At 42.0% G+C, this 18,079-nt stretch overlaps 1 protein-coding gene across 1 annotated transcript in view; it reads left to right on the top strand.

The window, feature by feature from the left end:
• Positions 1-4,981, top strand: part of mao (monoamine oxidase) — a 36,361-nt gene extending 31,380 nt beyond the window's left edge. Inside the window, exons 12-15 of the mRNA XM_033987368.2 lie at positions 729-826; positions 1,196-1,307; positions 2,338-2,400; positions 3,075-4,981. Of these exons, the coding sequence (XP_033843259.1) occupies positions 729-826; positions 1,196-1,307; positions 2,338-2,400; positions 3,075-3,230 (429 nt within the window). The 3' untranslated portion in view covers positions 3,231-4,981. The remainder of the gene's footprint in view (positions 1-728; positions 827-1,195; positions 1,308-2,337; positions 2,401-3,074) is intronic.
• Positions 4,982-18,079: the final 13,098 nt, after the last annotated feature.

The raw sequence follows: 18,079 nt of genomic DNA on the forward strand, positions 1-18,079 counted from the left end.
ACCTAGCAACCATGTACAGTACTACACTGGGCCAAAACTCCTGTAATGTCACAGACGATGATTTGACAAATAAAAATGTACAAATGGCCATGTCCCCCTGCCCCCCAGTGTCCAGCACAACCATTTATTTACACGTAGCATTCAGCAGCATCACAAACCAGTTTAAGCAGTAATTGCAAATTTCCTCCATCCTTCTAGAGTACAGTCATTTCAAACTGGATGGGATTATTTTTATTTTACTTTTTTAATTATTATTTTTTATATGTAATCCTTTGTCTGTTTGTCTCTTTTGTCTGTTTTGAATATTTATAATAATAATACAATTTTTATTTATTTTATTATATGTACTTTTTTTTGTTTTTATTGTGTATTTATATTTTTTTTTCTTTGTATATGCCCATTAAAAAGGGGATCTTGGGGAAAACGGGTGGGAGGAATTGGGTTTAAAAAGGGGGAAAAATGATATCATCTGCAGTTATTAAAATTAGTTTGATTGCAACACTTGATTTACAAAATTTGATCACAAAAAGCAGCATCACAAACCAGTTTAGGCACAAAATAAATAATAAAAAACAACACCACAGGGGGGCTGTCAGCACGACACTCTGTTGTGATGCCGCTTCTGTTGCCGTTCCGTAAAGAGGCGTCAGCAGGGTTGTGTGTTCTTATTACATCGTTTCAGGTCACTGTCACATTTTAAACGTGCGGTGTTGTGTTTTCTCCATCAGCCGGTTCACTACGAGGAGAAGAACTGGTGTGAAGAGGAGTACTCTGGAGGCTGCTACACGGCCTATTTCCCCCCAGGAATCCTCACCCAGTACGGCAGGTAAGGCTTTTGTGCGAACGTGTGTGGCTCTTTTATACACACATTTTACAGATAAAACACATAGACTGTATAAAGAAGTGGACTGAGTGAGTGCGACGTCACCCGTAGCGTAAAAATGTTCGTATTAACCCGCTCTACATGATCCTGGGGTTTTTATTTAAAGACCAAAACGACGAGTCTGACAGCGGCAGTTACAGAGAGAGGAGAGTAAAGTGAATTGGAGCCAGAGTCGATTTAGCTGGAAGCGCGCCCACGATCACTTCCTATTTGGAACGGGGCGGCTAGCGCATTAGCTCAGTCCATTTATATATACAGTCTATGATAAAAGTGTAATGCCTCCATATATTAACCTGTGTTGTGTTGTTCCAGGGTCCTGAGGGAGCCCTGTGGCAGACTGTACTTCGCCGGCACAGAGACGGCGACGGCGTGGAGCGGGTACATGGAGGGGGCGGTGGAGGCGGGAGAGCGAGCAGCCAGAGAGGTCAGAGAGCACATTTATAAACGGCTAATTACACACATTTCCAGCATTGCAGTGTTTCCCCGTTAAGTAGACCTGGCACTATGGAGAAATATCACAATAAATGATATCGGAACTACTTTAAGCCACTGATTTAAGATGGAAATAATGCAAGATAATCCTAGTGAACCATTTTAAAGAGACTGTTTCATTAAAAGACATGAGCTGCAACAAATAAACAGCAGAATGGACCAAAAATCTGCCATAAAAGAGACTTATTCACCACCTTATTCATCCTCGACAGCTCAAATCTGATCATATTACAGCAAAAAATACCCCAAATCTCCCACTTTTGCACAGAAAAAACTCGTAATAAATACAAGAGACTACAAAAAAATGTAGTTGAATAAAGTTCAAAATCACAACAGCAGTCGCCTCTTAGGGCTGAACATGAAAAATGATTTAACAAAGTTGGAAAATCAACAATGAAACAGAAACAGACGAGCAAATGGAAGTGTCCCAGAGCGCCCCCTGTCTTTAGACCCTTCTTCTTGGCAAGGAAAAAAATCATCTGCATCATCTAAAATGGTCTCCCAGAGTCTAAAAACAAACTGGAATATTTTGGCACAACAGAAATTTGACTTTAGTCTTTTTCTTTATTTTTACCACTTTCAAATTTTTTATATACACACAGAAGACATCAGATATATGAAGTAACATGTATGGAATTCTACTAAATATATATATTTTTTGTATTCAGTGTAGCCAGCTTTGGCAGTTACTAAACTTTTTTTCTTTACTACATAATTCCATATATCTTACTTCATATGTTTGATGTCTTTGTATGTAAAATGTACAAGGTAAAGTAGTAAAAATGAAGAAAATACTGAATGAGTGTGTCCAAACTTTCCACTGGTACTGCATGTATGTAGACAGTGTTTTTTATACACCACAAACTGCATGAGATTGAAACATATTTGCGTCACTATAATCTAAATTCAGTGTTTCACATTTGGTTCACTCTCACTTAATGTGTGATGCTTTTTCTCTTTAGATAATGTGTGCAATGGGTAAACTTCACCAGAGTCAGATCTGGCAGCACGAGCCCGAGAGTCTGGTAAGACTGAACTGAACACATGCAGTGAAAATACATATTCTGAATACTAATTTTGAGTAACTGTAATCTGGTATAGTTATTTTTTTCATCTGGTGGCATTCATTTAATTGAATACATGACAAACGGTAATAAAAATCGAGCAGTTTGTCCTTAAAAGTCATGTTTTTTTTTTATAACAGAATGCAATTTGGTGTAAAACATGGACTGTATATATAAATGGACATAGCTAACCTGCTAGCTAGCGCGTACCAAACTTTTCACCCTTTCTTTGTAACTGCTGCTGTCAGACTCGTCATTTTGGACTTAAAATGTTGGTATTAACCCGCTCTACATGATCCTGGGGTTTTTATTTCGCTATTGTGTCTGTAAATCAAGATATATGAACATTAATAACACACAAATTAGGCGTCTTCTTTCTCTGAGGTCACTCCAGCTAGCGTTAGCCTCCCCGGTCAGAATTCCAAATATGAAACTCGTCTCAATTCTCCGCTATAACCGCTCTAGCCGTCTACGTCACACTCACTCAGTCCACTTCTTTATACAGTCTATGAAGTAAAAATATTCAAAGTATTCAGAATGTAGTACTCCGTTTGGCCCGAGATACATTACAAATCCTATCACTGTTCATTGTTTGACATATTTACTCCTCAAAGTAACTGTTTTTCATGCAACAGGACGTCCCCGCTCTGCCCTTCGTCACCACCTTCTGGGAGCGGAACCTGCCTTCGGTCGGCGGCTTCGTCAGATTCACAGGAGTCTCCGCCTTCCTGTCTGTCGCCGTGGCAGCAGGAGTCCTCGCTTACAAGAAAGGCCTGGTACCGCGAAACTAAACCTGGTTGAAAAGACGGCGTTATACTTTTCAAAGCACTGGCCCGAACTGCGAAGTAGTTAAACGTATGTGGGGGAAAAAATCAGTCTGATACACGTAATAAAAGTAGACGAGGACAAAGCTAGCAGCCATTTTGAAATTCTGATTTAATGAAGGTAAATAAATCGATCTAATAATGTAGAAATCACTACTATGGGTTCATCCATTGCCAACGACGTGATCTGAACGTGATGTTTGAGCTGTGAGAGTGCGTCAGGGGCGGCGCCAGGATGGGGGGCTTGAGGGGGCAAGGACCTCCCCTAGGACGGACAACGCTCCCCCCAAACATTTATACACCGCTCTCGTATGTCTGTGTAATCCTGCAGTCGTCCAGGTATGATCCGTAGTCAAAGAAAAATTCTAATCGGTCAACAAACTATAAACAAACAGGTGCGTTAGCTTCAGTGTAGCTAACGCCTCACTTCAGACAGATATAAGGCAGTGTCCAGGAGTAATCTGACCAGAACTGAAGAAACTACTGGGATGAGGAGCCAATCATCTCAAACGTAGCGTATTGAAGACCTTAGCGCTCCCCTCCTTAGCGCCCCCAAACAAAAATACCTGGCGCCGCCCCTGGAGTGTGTCCGTGTCCGTTTTTGTTACTAATTTTGTCTCATTACCTCGACTGATTATAGGTGCTGAATCATTACAAGCTGTAGCCACTGTATTTGAACTATATAAATCCTGGCATTTTGTATTAAATCACTAAGAGGGCATCTGTATCTTTACACATTCAGAAAACATCGATAGTGGGCGTGTCTTAACATAATAACGCGTTGGACTTTGCGTCGTTTTCACTGCGGAGTCGCGTTTAAACCTTTTGGACTCGGACGATGATTATGGTTTTAAATAGTGAGTGTATTGAAGGCGTTTGAATGTATTTACTGTAGATGGAGGAAACCGTAGACTGTATATATAAATGGACGTCGCTAACCTGCTAGCCGCCGCTTTTCCAATTCACTTTCTATTGAAAAACTGTGGCCCGTTTCTCTGTAACTGCTGCTGTCAGACTCGTCATTTTTGGTCTTAAAATATTCGGATTAACCCGCTCTACGTGATCCTGGGGCGATTGTGTCTGTAAATCAAGATATGAACATTAATAACAGACAAATCCGGCGCCTTTTTTCCCCCCCGAGGTCACTCCAAATACAGAAATCGGCTCCAAATTCGCCGCTATAACTGTGGGTAACGTCCACTTCTTTATACAGTCTATGGATGAAAAACACGGACCAGATATTTTTATTTAAATACATTTACTTTTACGGAAGTTAAGTATTTTTTATATGTAACTTAATCCAAATTTTAGCTGCACAAAAAAACGATCGCGTGTTCGCCTGTTGAGCTTTCGTAGCGTCAGTAGCATCCGCCGTTGCACTGTAGACTTGCACTGTAATTATAAACTTTAAAAAGACAATTTAAAGAGGAGTAACAGCCGAGTATTTAACACGAGCTCATTTATTTACCGGATTGAGTGAGGCAGTTTCGGAAAATGATCCCACAGACGGGGAATCTTTGTGCGGAAAGACGCGATTCTGTCAAGTTGCCATGGTAACCCGAGAACGATACCCAGAAGAAGAAATTGCCGATGCGATACAAACCACGATATGCACTTTTTAAAAATTAAATCCAATTCAATCAAGGTTTTTTACTACGTTCTCCATTTTACATACAAACGGAAGGCATCAGGTTTTGAAAAAGTAAAATAACTAAATATTTTTCGAGGCGTCTGTGTAATCTCTGTCGTCCAGGTTTGAGCCGTAGTAAAAGACAAAATCTTATTTAACTGGACAAAAAGTTGTTGGAGTTAATGGATTTAAATATAAAATAAAATAAATAAATTATAAATAATATCTTGCTTCATATATTTGATGTCATCAGTTTGTGTATAAAATGTAGAAAGTAGTAAAAATAAAGAAAAAAACACGCTGAATGAGAAGTTGTGTCTAAAGTTTTGACTCGTACCGTGATTTTTAGATCGATTCGATACGGTTTCGGTAAACGATAGCATCTTTCAGCTCAATCCCATTAAAAAATATCGATATAACCAACTACAAACTCAACATTTACTCCATTTACTCGAGCCTAAACCAGTGAATATGAAACGCACCATTTGAATCACATCAACAGCAGCCCGCGATATCGATCCTGCATCACCAAACTAAACGATATGGCGATATTTCGATATTTTTGCACTCCCCTGGTCTAAACTTTTGATCGTGGCGTCTTCTCGTAGCTTCAGAGCCCCGTCCCAAAGATGTGCTGAGTGTTGTGCCTTATTGGAACGTCAGTGTTTTGTGTTTTTTCTCTTAAGTGCCTGTGTGATACGAACACTGACCTTTGACCTTTCGACCTGAACTGGCCCCGCCTCTCGGCCCATTTTCACGTAAGAAAATCACAAACATAATGGCGGGTTATAGACTGTCGTGTGTGCGAGACAAAGGAACGAGGTTAGCATTTAGTTTAACATCTAGACCACAGACGACGTGTGTAAATTGACAAAGCTAATGTGCTAGCCGCCGCCGCGTAGGAAGCTTCCATCGACTCTGGCTCCAGTTGACGTTCTATTGAAAAAACGTGGCCCCTCTCTCTGTAACTGCTGCTGTCAGACTCGTCGTTTTGATCTTAAAATATTCGTATTAACCCGCTCTAAAAACAGAACTCTGCTCCAGATTCGCCGCTATAACCGCTAGCGTCGATGAGCTTCGTTTGACTGGAGCCGGTGACGTCACACTCGCTCAGTCCACTTCTTTGTAAAGTCTGTGGTCTAGACAGTTTTTAAATCGGCTCAGTTTGGTTTAGGTTTTTTTCCACTGTGAATCGAGAGCTCGTCCTGTTCAAACGTCCCATCTTCAGTAAAGCAGTGAGTTTAGTCTTGTGGTTTACGGTGATCGGCCTGTCACGATAACGCACGTTTAAGTACGTTATCAATCAATAATCGATCAGTTTTATTTGCAGAGCGGCTTCCATTCACACAGACGACTCAAAGTGGTTTACGCACACTTAAAATCACAACAATTTGCAAAGTGTAAAGACTCACGTAGTTGGCGAAATATGAATTTACACAGAGCGAACGCAAAAGATCAGTTGGTTCTATGACTTCATTGAGAGTTTTACCATTTATTATTCAAAGGCAACATTAAAAAGATGTTTTAATTTTGATTTTAAAATATTAGACCTTGTTTACAGGTGTAAAATTTCCCATAAATAGTTCCATATTTAGTCTTGGTTTAGTCTTGGTTTAGTCTTGGTCTAGACATGTCTTAGTCCAGGTTTTCATCCCAGTTCAGTCCCCCTTTAGTCCTGCTTTAGTCTTGGTTTAGACCCGGTTTAGCCCTGCTTTAGACCCGGTTTAGTCTTGGTTTAGACCCGCTTTAGTCCTGTTTTAGTCCTGCTTTAGACCCGGTTTAGTCCTGCTTTAGACCCGGTTTAGTCCTGCTTTAGACCCGGTTTAGTCCTGCTTTAGACCCGGTTTAGTCCTGCTTTAGACCCGGTTTAGACCTGGTTTAGTCCTGCTTTAGTCCTGCTTTAGACCCGGTTTAGACCTGGTTTAGTCCTGCTTTAGACCCGGTTTAGACCTGGTTTAGTCCTGCTTTAGACCCGGTTTAGACCTGGTTTAGTCCTGCTTTAGTCCTGCTTTAGTCCTGCTTTAGTCCATAACACTAACATAAACTCTGTACTTTTTACTGCTCTACATAATTTGACAATAATAAGGAAAAATCAATAGAATTATAATTATTTCTAGACTGATCCACAGCCCTGTTTTTCTCACCCATAATGCAACAGTGTAATCTCATTTTGAACGCCATCATCGCTCCAAAGTGTTAAAGATTTACGCCGCAGTAGCTCAGCCCAAACCAAATATCGACCCGGGCAGGAGAGTTATGGCCGGAGGTTAAGGAGAGTTATGCAAAAAAAAAAACAACGTGCAAATATCAGGAAGGCCCAGGGCAGTTTGAGTGAAGATGTTTTAAAACGAGTCTGTGCATCATTTTTACTGAACTTTATCTCACTGAAACGCGCAATATTCAACAAAAGGTTTAAGAGCAAAGAGACAGAAATCAAACTTTGACACATTGTTCCCGTCGTAATTATCGTGACAGGCCTAGATTTGAAAACGAGTCTGTGTTTACGTTTAACTGAACAAGAAACTGCCCCTCTGCCCCTCTGCTCCTCTCTTACCCTCTGCCCCCCTCTTACCCCTCTCTGACCCCTCTCTGACCCTCTTGCCCCTCTCTTGCCCCTCTCTGTCCCTCTCTCTGTCCCTCTCTTGACCCTCTCTCTGCCCCTCTCTGGACCCTCTCTGACCCTCTCTTGCCCCTCTGCCCCTCTGCCGTCCCTCTCTGTCCCTCTCTGTCCCTCTCTGTCCCTCTCTGTCCCTCTCTGTCCCTCTCTGTCCCTCTCTGTCCCTCTCTGTCCCTCTCTTGCCCCCTCTCTGGCCCTCTCTGACCCTCTCTGGCCCTCTCTGACCCTCTCTGGCCCTCTCTGGCCCTCTCTGGCCCTCTCTGGCCCTCTCTGACCCTCTCTGTCCCTCTCTGACCCTCTCTTGCCCTCTCTTGCTCCTCTCTGGCCCCTCTCTTGTCCCACTCTTACCCTCTTGACCCTCTCTTACCCCTCTCTTGCCCCTCTCTTGTCCCTCTCTTGCCCCCTCTCTTACCCCTCTCTGTCCCTCTCTTGCCCCTCTCTGCCCCTCCCTGACCCTCTCGTCCACCCTGTACGCTCAGATGTGTGTGGTTGCTCTGTAGTTGTGCGTCTGTCCCTCGTGTGTCTGTGTTTCAGTCTCGTGACTGTTCTTGATGTAATTATTTCTTTAAGCAAAGCTGGTGATATTTCAATGAGAAAATGTGAAATAAATCTTTTACTCATCTTGAACATGCCTCTGGATTATTGTGTTTGGTATTTTATCAGTTTTATTGTGGTTAAATCTTAAATCTACACAAACAAATGAACAAATATCGTATCATTTTCAAATAATTACATTAAATAAAATGGGACATGGAAGAAAGTTTATCAGTAACAGTTCAGGTTTTAGGTGCATTTTAAGTCATTTACAGTGTTTACTTTTACTTTATCTGAGAGCAGTATCTGTACTTTCTACTTCACTACATTTTTGAACTGGACTGAAAAGTAAAAGTATTTTTCTGATAGTTTGAGACCTTCTGAAAAGACTGAAGGTTTATTTTTAACACACTCATTTGTTTTTATTTATATATTTTTGTGTTACTCAGATACTAACCCTAGAGGCTCTAGAAAATCCCTACTACTTGATATTTATTTGAGGCATTTTTACATTTATTTTTTTTTTTTTATAATTTGAGAATTATATATTCAAATGTACAATGGTATAAACAAGAACATTGCCAGAGGTTTAACCGTTTACATTTACATTCACAGAGCATGTGCAATAGTGTCATGTAGAAAAATTAATACATTTTATATTTCAAATTCTGTACCTAGTGCTTTTGTTTTCAATATTTTGAATTTGTACAATAGTTTAGAGAATTTAAAACAAGATTGAAATGTAACAAATTTGGGTTTCTGTCTTAAATTTACAGCAGTGGATATGATATTTTGAGAGGATTAGGTTCAGGACTTTTTTTTTTGTTTTTTGTTTTTTGCTGTGTTTTTAGTTGTTTGACACATTGAACAGTAAAAAACAAATGTGATTTTATCTTTATGTCAAACAGCTCTGACTGCTATGACGTCACCTGAGAGTTCATATAAGACACAGCCACCAGGGGGCGACAGGCACCTACAGGTCTGCTTCCTCTGGAATTGAAGGGGAAAACTGATTAAACTAATTTCTTTGGCCAATTAACAAAAGTGGTTTTGTAGTAGACTGATATATGTATGGATAGGGCCACTGGAATGTAGTTTTTGTTTGGGGGATTTCAGAATTCTAACAAATTAGTCCAGTTACCATAGCAATTTTAAATCAAATAACACGTGTTTTGAGTATGAAAAAGCCCAGTTACCATAGCAATAAGCAATTTTAAACCAAATAACACGTGTTTTGAATGTGAAAAAGCCCTGTTACCATAGCAATAACCAAATTTAAATCAAATAACACGTGTTTTGAGTATGAAAAATTTCTGTTACCATGGCAATAACCAATTTTAAATCAAATAACACATGTTTTGAATGTGAAAAAGTCCTGTTACTATAGCAATAAGCAAATTCAAACCAAATAGCCCATGTTTTGAATGTGAAAAAGTGCAGTTACCATAGCAATAAGCAATTTTAAACCAAATAACACAAGTTTTGAACGTGAAAATTCCTCAAAATGTTGCATATAACATGAAGCGATGTGGTTTTGTTCCTTTCCTCGTCTTCCTCCCCTCCCTATCGCACATAAATACATACATGGCCTACATAACATACGTGTAACTGCTGACACACAACCTTCAGCCACAGCGTCCTGGCTTCATTAGACCCAGTCCTGCTCCCCGTGATATGAAACGTGACCGGAACAATTTGCTTCCCAATCCGTCAGAGCGCACATCGGATTGGGATGACAGGGAGGTGGGCCACAGGGACAGGAGCTCCGGACACGAGCACTAAAACTACAATCTCCTGCAGCATCAGCTCACGGTCTCATCACCAGGGAAACGACGAGGAGCTAAAGACGACACTGAAACCTCACCGCTTCCCCCCCTGGCATTTAACAAACCCGTATTCTATGTTCTATTGGTGTTTCCTCGTCACAAACAGACCTGGAGTTGTGTTTTTTTTTTTGTTTAAATCACACATGTTTAACACACAAATCCTGCATATTCTGTCCGAGCTCTTCTCTCAAACTGAAAACACCCCGTTCCACCTTGTGATGTCATCGTGTGGCGATACAGGAAGTGCTCCGCTGTGTTTTTAAACTCCACACGCCTTCACTTGAATCATCTGGATCATTTCAATAATTTCAACCGTGAACTACCACTGAACTTAAGGTGAAACGTAGCTGCTAGCTTGAAAACTACCACTGCGTGACATCACGAGGGGGAATGGAGCGTTTTGAGCGAGACAGAGTTATAATCCAGGATCAAACGTGTGTGAACGAAACAAAACGACACAACTCCGGGTGTGTTTTTGAGGAGGTAACGGCATTAGAACACGACTTAACGCTCCAGAGTTTAGCGTAAAATGGCGCCTTTAATGCTAGCTAAACATGATATTTGGCGTTTTTTTAAGTTATTTTCCTACGTATTAAGTTATCTACATAGTCTGTGTTCTTTTTTCCCGGGTCTAATTCCACCTTTACTCAAAACTCAAGGTCTGGAGAAGCATTTTTATCTACGTAACTCAGAAGCAGCCGGTCCAATGACACCGCCGTACGAAACATAAGTAAAACGCAGAGTGCTAATCTCGTTTTATTCTATAGGACTAAACTATATTTTTATCTTTACAGATTTGAAATACTGCTGCAGATTCCCACTCCTCCTTTCCAAGTTCATATTGTATTATTTGTGATATAGCCGTCATAACTTCTTATCTTCCAGGATTCAGCAGTTTGGTTTTTATGAATGCAGTTAAGGCTGGAGTGTGTCTGGAAGTATCCCAGCATGCACTTGGCTTGAGCTGTTCAATCTCCGCTACAGACTCTGAGTTATTGTTCTGGGCTGTGGAGACTCGGGGCTGAGGCTGAAGCGGATCACGGTGAGGCTTCACTTGGTTTGAGGGTGGCACCGTTTCAGTTTCAGCCTCAGAGTAAAGACGAGACCTGAGCGAGTTTGACGTCATCAGCAGATTCAGCTTCAGACACATGAAGCTCATCGAAGCAGCAGGTCCACGGGTGTGTGCAGTGAACCCCCAGAATGAGAGGGAACGCTGTCGTACTGTCTACTACTACTGCTACTACTACTACTACTACTACTACTACTACTACTACTACTACTACTACTACTTTAGCTACTACTACTACTTTAGCTACTACTACTACTTTAGCTACTACTACTACTTTAGCTGCTACTACTACTACTGCTACTACTACTACTACTACTACTACTACTACTACTTTAGCTACTACTACTACTTTAGCTACTACTACTACTTTAGCTACTACTACTACTTTAGCTACTACTACTACTACTACTACTTTAGCTACTACTACTACTTTAGCTACTACTACTACTTTAGCTACTACTACTACTACTACTACTTTAGCTACTACTACTACTTTAGCTACTACTACTACTTTAGCTACTACTACTACTACTACTACTTTAGCTGCTACTACTACTACTTTAGCTACTACTACTACTTTAGCTACTACTACTACTTTAGCTGCTACTACTACTACTACTACTACTACTACTTTAGCTACTACTACTACTTTAGCTACTACTACTACTTTAGCTGCTACTACTACTACTACTACTACTACTACTACTACTTTAGCTACTACTACTACTTTAGCTACTACTACTACTTTAGCTACTACTACTACTACTACTACTTTAGCTGCTACTACTACTACTTTAGCTACTACTACTACTTTAGCTACTACTACTACTACTACTTTAGCTACTACTACTACTACTACTACTACTACTTTAGCTACTACTACTACTTCTACTACTTTAGCTACTACCACTACCACGACTACTACTATCTCTACTACCACTACTACCACCACTACCTTTATTACTATTACCACTAGTACTACCAATACCACTACTACTACTACTACCACTAGTACTATCACTACTACCACTACCTCTACTACTACTATCACGACCACTACTACCACAACTACTACTACCACTAGTACTTCCACTACTACTAGTGCTACCAGTACCACCACTACCTCCACACCTCTACTACTACCACTACCATTACCACCTCCTGTACTACTACTAACACTATCACCACAACTACTACCACTAATACTACTACTACTACCACTAGTACTGCCACTACTACCACTAGTACTATCACTACTACCACTTCCACTACTACCATTCCCACTAGTACTATCACTACCACCTCCTCTTCTACTACTACTAACACTACTACCATGATGACTACTACTACCACTATACCACTACCTCTACTACTAAGACTAATACTATCACCACGACTACTAATACTACCACTACTACCGCTAGTACTATCACTACTACCACCACCTCTACTACTGCCACTAGTACTACCACCACTAGCACTACTACCACTAACACTACCACCTCCTCTTCTACTACTACTACTAACACTACCACTACTACCACAACTACTAAGACTACTACTACCACTATTCTACTACCTCTATTACTAACACTACGACCGCTACGACCAATACCATTACTACCTCTACTACTACTACCACTAGTACTACCACTACTACTACCACTACCACAATGAACGGGATTAAGACAAACTAAACCTTGTTCTGACAGTGAGACTCATATTATAAATGTAACGTCGAGTCACTGGATAAATATTAATTGATTGAAGTTGATTGAGTTATTTGTGTCATTAGAAAAGATTAAACTGCACTTCGTTCTTGTGTCCGTCCCAAAAGACGCGGCGTTACGTTTTGTTTTTGTTTGTTTTGTTGCGTGTGTCTCACGTGGTTAAACTCCAGAGACACTTTCACTTTGACACTGACAGATCTGAATGAGACTGGTCCTGATAGGATCCATCACAGGAACATAATGATCCACATCAGTCACTCTGCAGCAAACAGCAAGTACATGAGGTCAGGAGAGGAGGAGGAGAGGAGAGGAGGAGGAGGAGGAGAGGACAAGAGGAGAGGAGGAGAAGAGAGGAGAGGAGAGGACAAGAGGAGAAGCCACATAATGATCCACATCAGTCACTCTGCAGCAAACACAGCAAGTACATGAGGTCAGGAGAGGAGGAGGAGAGGAGGAGAGGAGGAGGAGAGGAGGAGGAGAAGAGAGGAGAGGACAAGAGGAGAGGAGGAGAAGAAGAGGAGAAGCCACATAATGATCCACATCAGTCACTCTGCAGCAAACAGCAAGTACATGAGGTCAGGAGAGGAGGAGGAGAGGAGAGGAGGAGGAGGAGGAGGAGAGGACAAGAGGAGAGGAGGAGAAGAGAGGAGAGGACAAGAGGAGAAGCCACATAATGATCCACATCAGTCACTCTGCAGCAAACACAGCAAGTACATGAGGTCAGGAGAGGAGGAGGAGAGGAGAGGAGGAGGAGGAGGAGGAGGAGGAGAGGACAAGAGGAGAGGAGGAGAAGAGAGGAGAGGACAAGAGGAGAAGCCACATAATGATCCACATCAGTCACTCTGCAGCAAACAGCAAGTACATGAGGTCAGGAGAGGAGGAGGAGAGGAGGAGAGGAGAGGAGGAGGAGAGGAGGAGAAGAGAGGAGAGGACAAGAGGAGAGGAGGAGAAGAAGAGGAGAAGCCACATAATGATCCACATCAGTCACTCTGCAGCAAACACAGCAAGTACATGAGGTCAGGAGAGGAGGAGGAGGAGAAGGAGGAGGGGAGGAGGAGAAGAGGAGAGGAGGAGTGGAGGAGGAGAAGAGGAGGAGTGGAGGAGGAGGAGAAGAGGAGTGGAGGAGGAGAAGAGGAGTGGAGGAGGAGAAGAGGAGAGGAGGAGGAGTGGAGGAGGAGGAGAGGAGGAGTGGAGGAGGAGGAGAAGAGGAGTGGAGGAGGAGGAGAGGAGGAGGAGTGGAGGAGGAGTGGAGGAGGAGAGGAGGAGTGGAGGAGGAGAGGAGGAGTGGAGGAGGAGAGTGCTCGGTCTGTTGGACCTGGTCTTATGGGAACAGTATAAAGTTGGAACAATTTGATGTAAACATTATAAAAGTATAAATGGAACAGTTAATGATCCTGTGTGACCCCAGGAAACGAGGGATGAGAGGAGGTGAAGAAGAAGAAGAAGAAGATGATGATGATGGTAACGATGACGACGACGGACAATGACGTATGACACACACACACACACACACATACAGTATACACCCCCTTGATAAGAGTGAATATTGTCTGTCACTACTACTACTACTACTACTACTACTACTACTACTACTACTAACACTACTATTACTACTACTACAACGAGTACCACTATCACTATCACTACCACTGCTACTGCTATGATTACAACTAAAAATAGTACTACTACCACTATCACCACTACTCCTACCACTACTATTACTACTAATGTTACTTTTATGATGAATATTTGTGATTATTTATATTTTGATTTGTGTGATTTTTAATGTCCTTCTTATTCTGTAAAGCACTTTGAAATACTTTGTGTACAAACTGAATATACTTGCCTTGCCTTACTACTACCACTACCACTACTACTATCATTACCACCACTAGTACTACCACTACAATTACTACTACTACCATAACCACTACTAATACTACTGCCTCATTCGAGTGGATTCAATCACTGTCACATTAACATATGAAACAGATCATAAAAAGACGATGAGTGAAACGGACAGATTCAAACGTCATTATCTCCGACGCCGCTTCTGCGATGAAGACTCCGCTGTCCACAAAGAGAAAACCACTTTCCTCCATTTTGGCCCCAGAGTCTTCACATCACATTACAGGGGGAGGAGAGTTTTAATTCTGCTGTGGCGGCGTGTCACTCTCCCCGGCCCTGCAGTGCTCGCCGTCAGCACTCACGGTGATAAATAACCCCATAAACAGTAAATCCAAGGGCTGCAGTTTGGAGGAAGAGGAGGAAGAGGAGGAGGAGGAGGAGGAGGAGAAGGAGACGAGGAAGGCTTTCTCAGACCCGACGCTTTGTTTCAGCTACAACAAGGCCAAAATAAGCCAAGACGGCATCATTTCTGTATCAGCCATAACATTATGACCACTTAACTATGGACAGCTGTAAACTGCACTGTGGAATTGTGGGATTTTTTTTGTCGTTTCGTTCGCATTTCAGCTGTTGCCTTGGATACAGAACACACACTTTTCCAATACTTTAAGGAGATGTGTGTCTGGTCACTGTCGAATCTCCTTGTTTTCTAATGTGCGTGATTGGCAGGTGGATTAGCCAATCAGGGACAAGCGTCGTGCGTCCGTATCGGAAATAAATAAGGGAAAAAAATATGACGGGAAGCTGAAAAACATGGCGGATTTCTGCGGAATTAACGAGCGAATTGAGGCGAGAACTGTGATTTTATTTGTAAATCACAGCTGACCAATGAGCTCCTTCGTTTCCGCACGTGTCACTGAAATAAACGAATCTGATTGGACGATTACGACTGCTGTCAATCTGTATAAAAAAATAGAGATATCAGTCACTTACCCCTGTCCCCGCCCAAATCCTTGTACGTATTTGCAAATATTTGAAGATTTAAAACTTTGACAGATACGTGTAGGGATTTTAAAAGTCACAAAACGTTTTCTAAAATAAAATAAAAATAAAAACACTCAAACATTCCCCTCCCCCATCGTCTGTTTGATCAGGAAGTCGAGGCCTCAGGAAGTTAATGGTCCTATTTCTTTTATTGCACTGCTCCTGACAGTTTGCCCCAGGCTGCCTACTTTATCCATCCATCTTCTTCCACTTATCGCAGGGGCAGCAGTTGAAGCAGGGACTGTCAGACTTCCTCCACCCCAGACACTTCCTCCATCTCCTCCGGTGGGACCCCAAGGCGTTCCCAGGTCAGTCAAGAGCAGAGACTTTATATATAAATGGACATATCTAACCTGCTAGCACCACGTTCCAAAAGGGAAGTGATCATGTGCGCTCTTCCGGCTCCATGGACTTTAGCTCCAATTCACTTTCTATTGAAAAACTGTGTCTCCTCTCTCTGTATCTGCTGCTGTCAAACTCATGATTTTGGTCTTAAAATGTTTGTATTGATCCACTCTACATGATCCTGGGGATTTTATTTCGCTATTGTGCCTGTAAATCAACATATGAACATTAACAACAGACAAATCAGGCACCTTCTTTCCCCAAGATCGCTCTCGCTAGCGTTAGCAACAGGTTTGATTGACAGCGTTGCTAAGCACCTGCTCCCTGCTAAAGTGGTGAGCAGCAGGGAGGGGCGTTACCTTTAACAGCCTGGATCAGATAACTAGATTTGCTCTTTGGTTGCTATGATACTCGCAGTTGAAATTCCAAATACTGCTAACTGCTAGCCTCGATGAGCTTCATTTGACGGTGGAGAAAACTCACTTAGACTTCTTGTATCTGTGATCTTGTCCTTTCCAAAAGCTCCTGACCATAGGAGATCTAAACCAGGACGAAAACAGGGACTAAACCAGGGACTAAACCAGGACTAAACCAGGGACTAAACCAGGGACTAAATCAGGGACTAAACCAGGGACTAAACCAGGACTAAACAAGGACTAAAACAGGACTAAACCAGGACTAAACCAGGACTAAAGGGTAGGAACATAGATTGACCGATAAATCGTAAACAAAACTCTGAGATACTTGATCTCCTCCACTTTAAGCAGGGACTCTCCACACACCTGCCTTTTGTAATAATAATAATATAATTTGTTGATAATGTTGTGGCCAGTTTGCAAACATGACTCCAGTATCTATAACACAGAAGAGCAGAGGAACACGCAGCCCGAAGGGAACTCAGACGCTCCAAGGGAACTCAGACGCACAAAGGGGACTCAGACGCCCCAGGGGGACTCAGACGCTCCAAGAGGACTCAAGTGCTCGAAGGAGACTCAGATTTCTGGCTGGGTCAGACTGAGTTCTGTTTAAATGCCTGGGAGGGAGGAGGCAGCTAATCACACCTCATTCTGAGTTAGTCGCAAATGGCGACTGGGCTTAATCGTATTGGAAAGCTCCGAGTGTACGCCGTTATTTGATTATTTTGCCTGAACGCAGACCTGCATGTGGAGAAGTCGGGAGCTGTGTGCTTATGCAAATAAAACGCATCACGGAGCCAAAACTCAGTCTCATGATGAATTCCTCTGTTTACTTTAGGAGCCGGTGGAATTACTTATTTCTTATTCTATAGTGAGGGAAGGGGTCTACATAGAGCCGGGATGTTTTTCAAAAATGACCGAAAGTTTAATGCAGAAACTGTTATAAATGAGGACATAAGAGACATTGATGTCTCTGTGTTATGTATCTATGGCTGTATAAAGTGTCTTGCTCAAAAACACAATGACAGAACACACGAGTAAGAGCTGGGTTTGAACCATAGACTGTGTAAACATTTTAAGACCAAAATGATGAGTCTGACAGCAGCAGTTACAGAGAGAGGGCCCACAGTTTTTCAATAGAAAGTGAATTGGAGCCAGAGTCGATGGAGCCGGACGTGCTCCCATGACCAACGCGGTGGCTAGCAGGTTAGCTACGTCCTTTCATAGATACAGTCTATAGATTGAACAAAAGGTGCGCTATGTAACTTTTCTGATGGTTGAAGGGGGCGTCTGTCACCTGCTTGTCTCCATGGAGATGTTATTGCTTTGCCTGGACCGTGACACAGAAGGGCATTGAACTTAATTATCTTGTATTTGTTCTGTTATTGATACTTTACGGTGATGTCATGCTGGGGGTGTTCTACATGTGTGTGTACGGCAGAATCTTCAGTTACCGTGGTGACACAGCGCAGAGCAAACACAGACAACATTTTTCTTAAGAGGGCCTGAAAGCTCGAGAAAAAATACAAAATGAATTTAAAGAGCACATTTCCAGGAGCCTGTGATCAATCCGAGCTCATGGTCCTTTTTAGGAGTTTGATTTTACACAAAAAGATGAGAAAGACTAACTGAAAAACTGTTGGCTAACGCTAGCTAGCTTGTGACTGTAATCTTATTTGACAGCTCACCCGTTGTAGTTCCGTCCGAGTCCGTTCTTTACGATCAAAGATTAGATTAAAGTCTACGTTGAGTAACAG

The sequence above is a fragment of the Periophthalmus magnuspinnatus genome, chromosome 21, assembly GCF_009829125.3.
Source record: "Periophthalmus magnuspinnatus isolate fPerMag1 chromosome 21, fPerMag1.2.pri, whole genome shotgun sequence".
Classification (NCBI taxonomy): domain Eukaryota; kingdom Metazoa; phylum Chordata; class Actinopteri; order Gobiiformes; family Gobiidae; genus Periophthalmus; species Periophthalmus magnuspinnatus.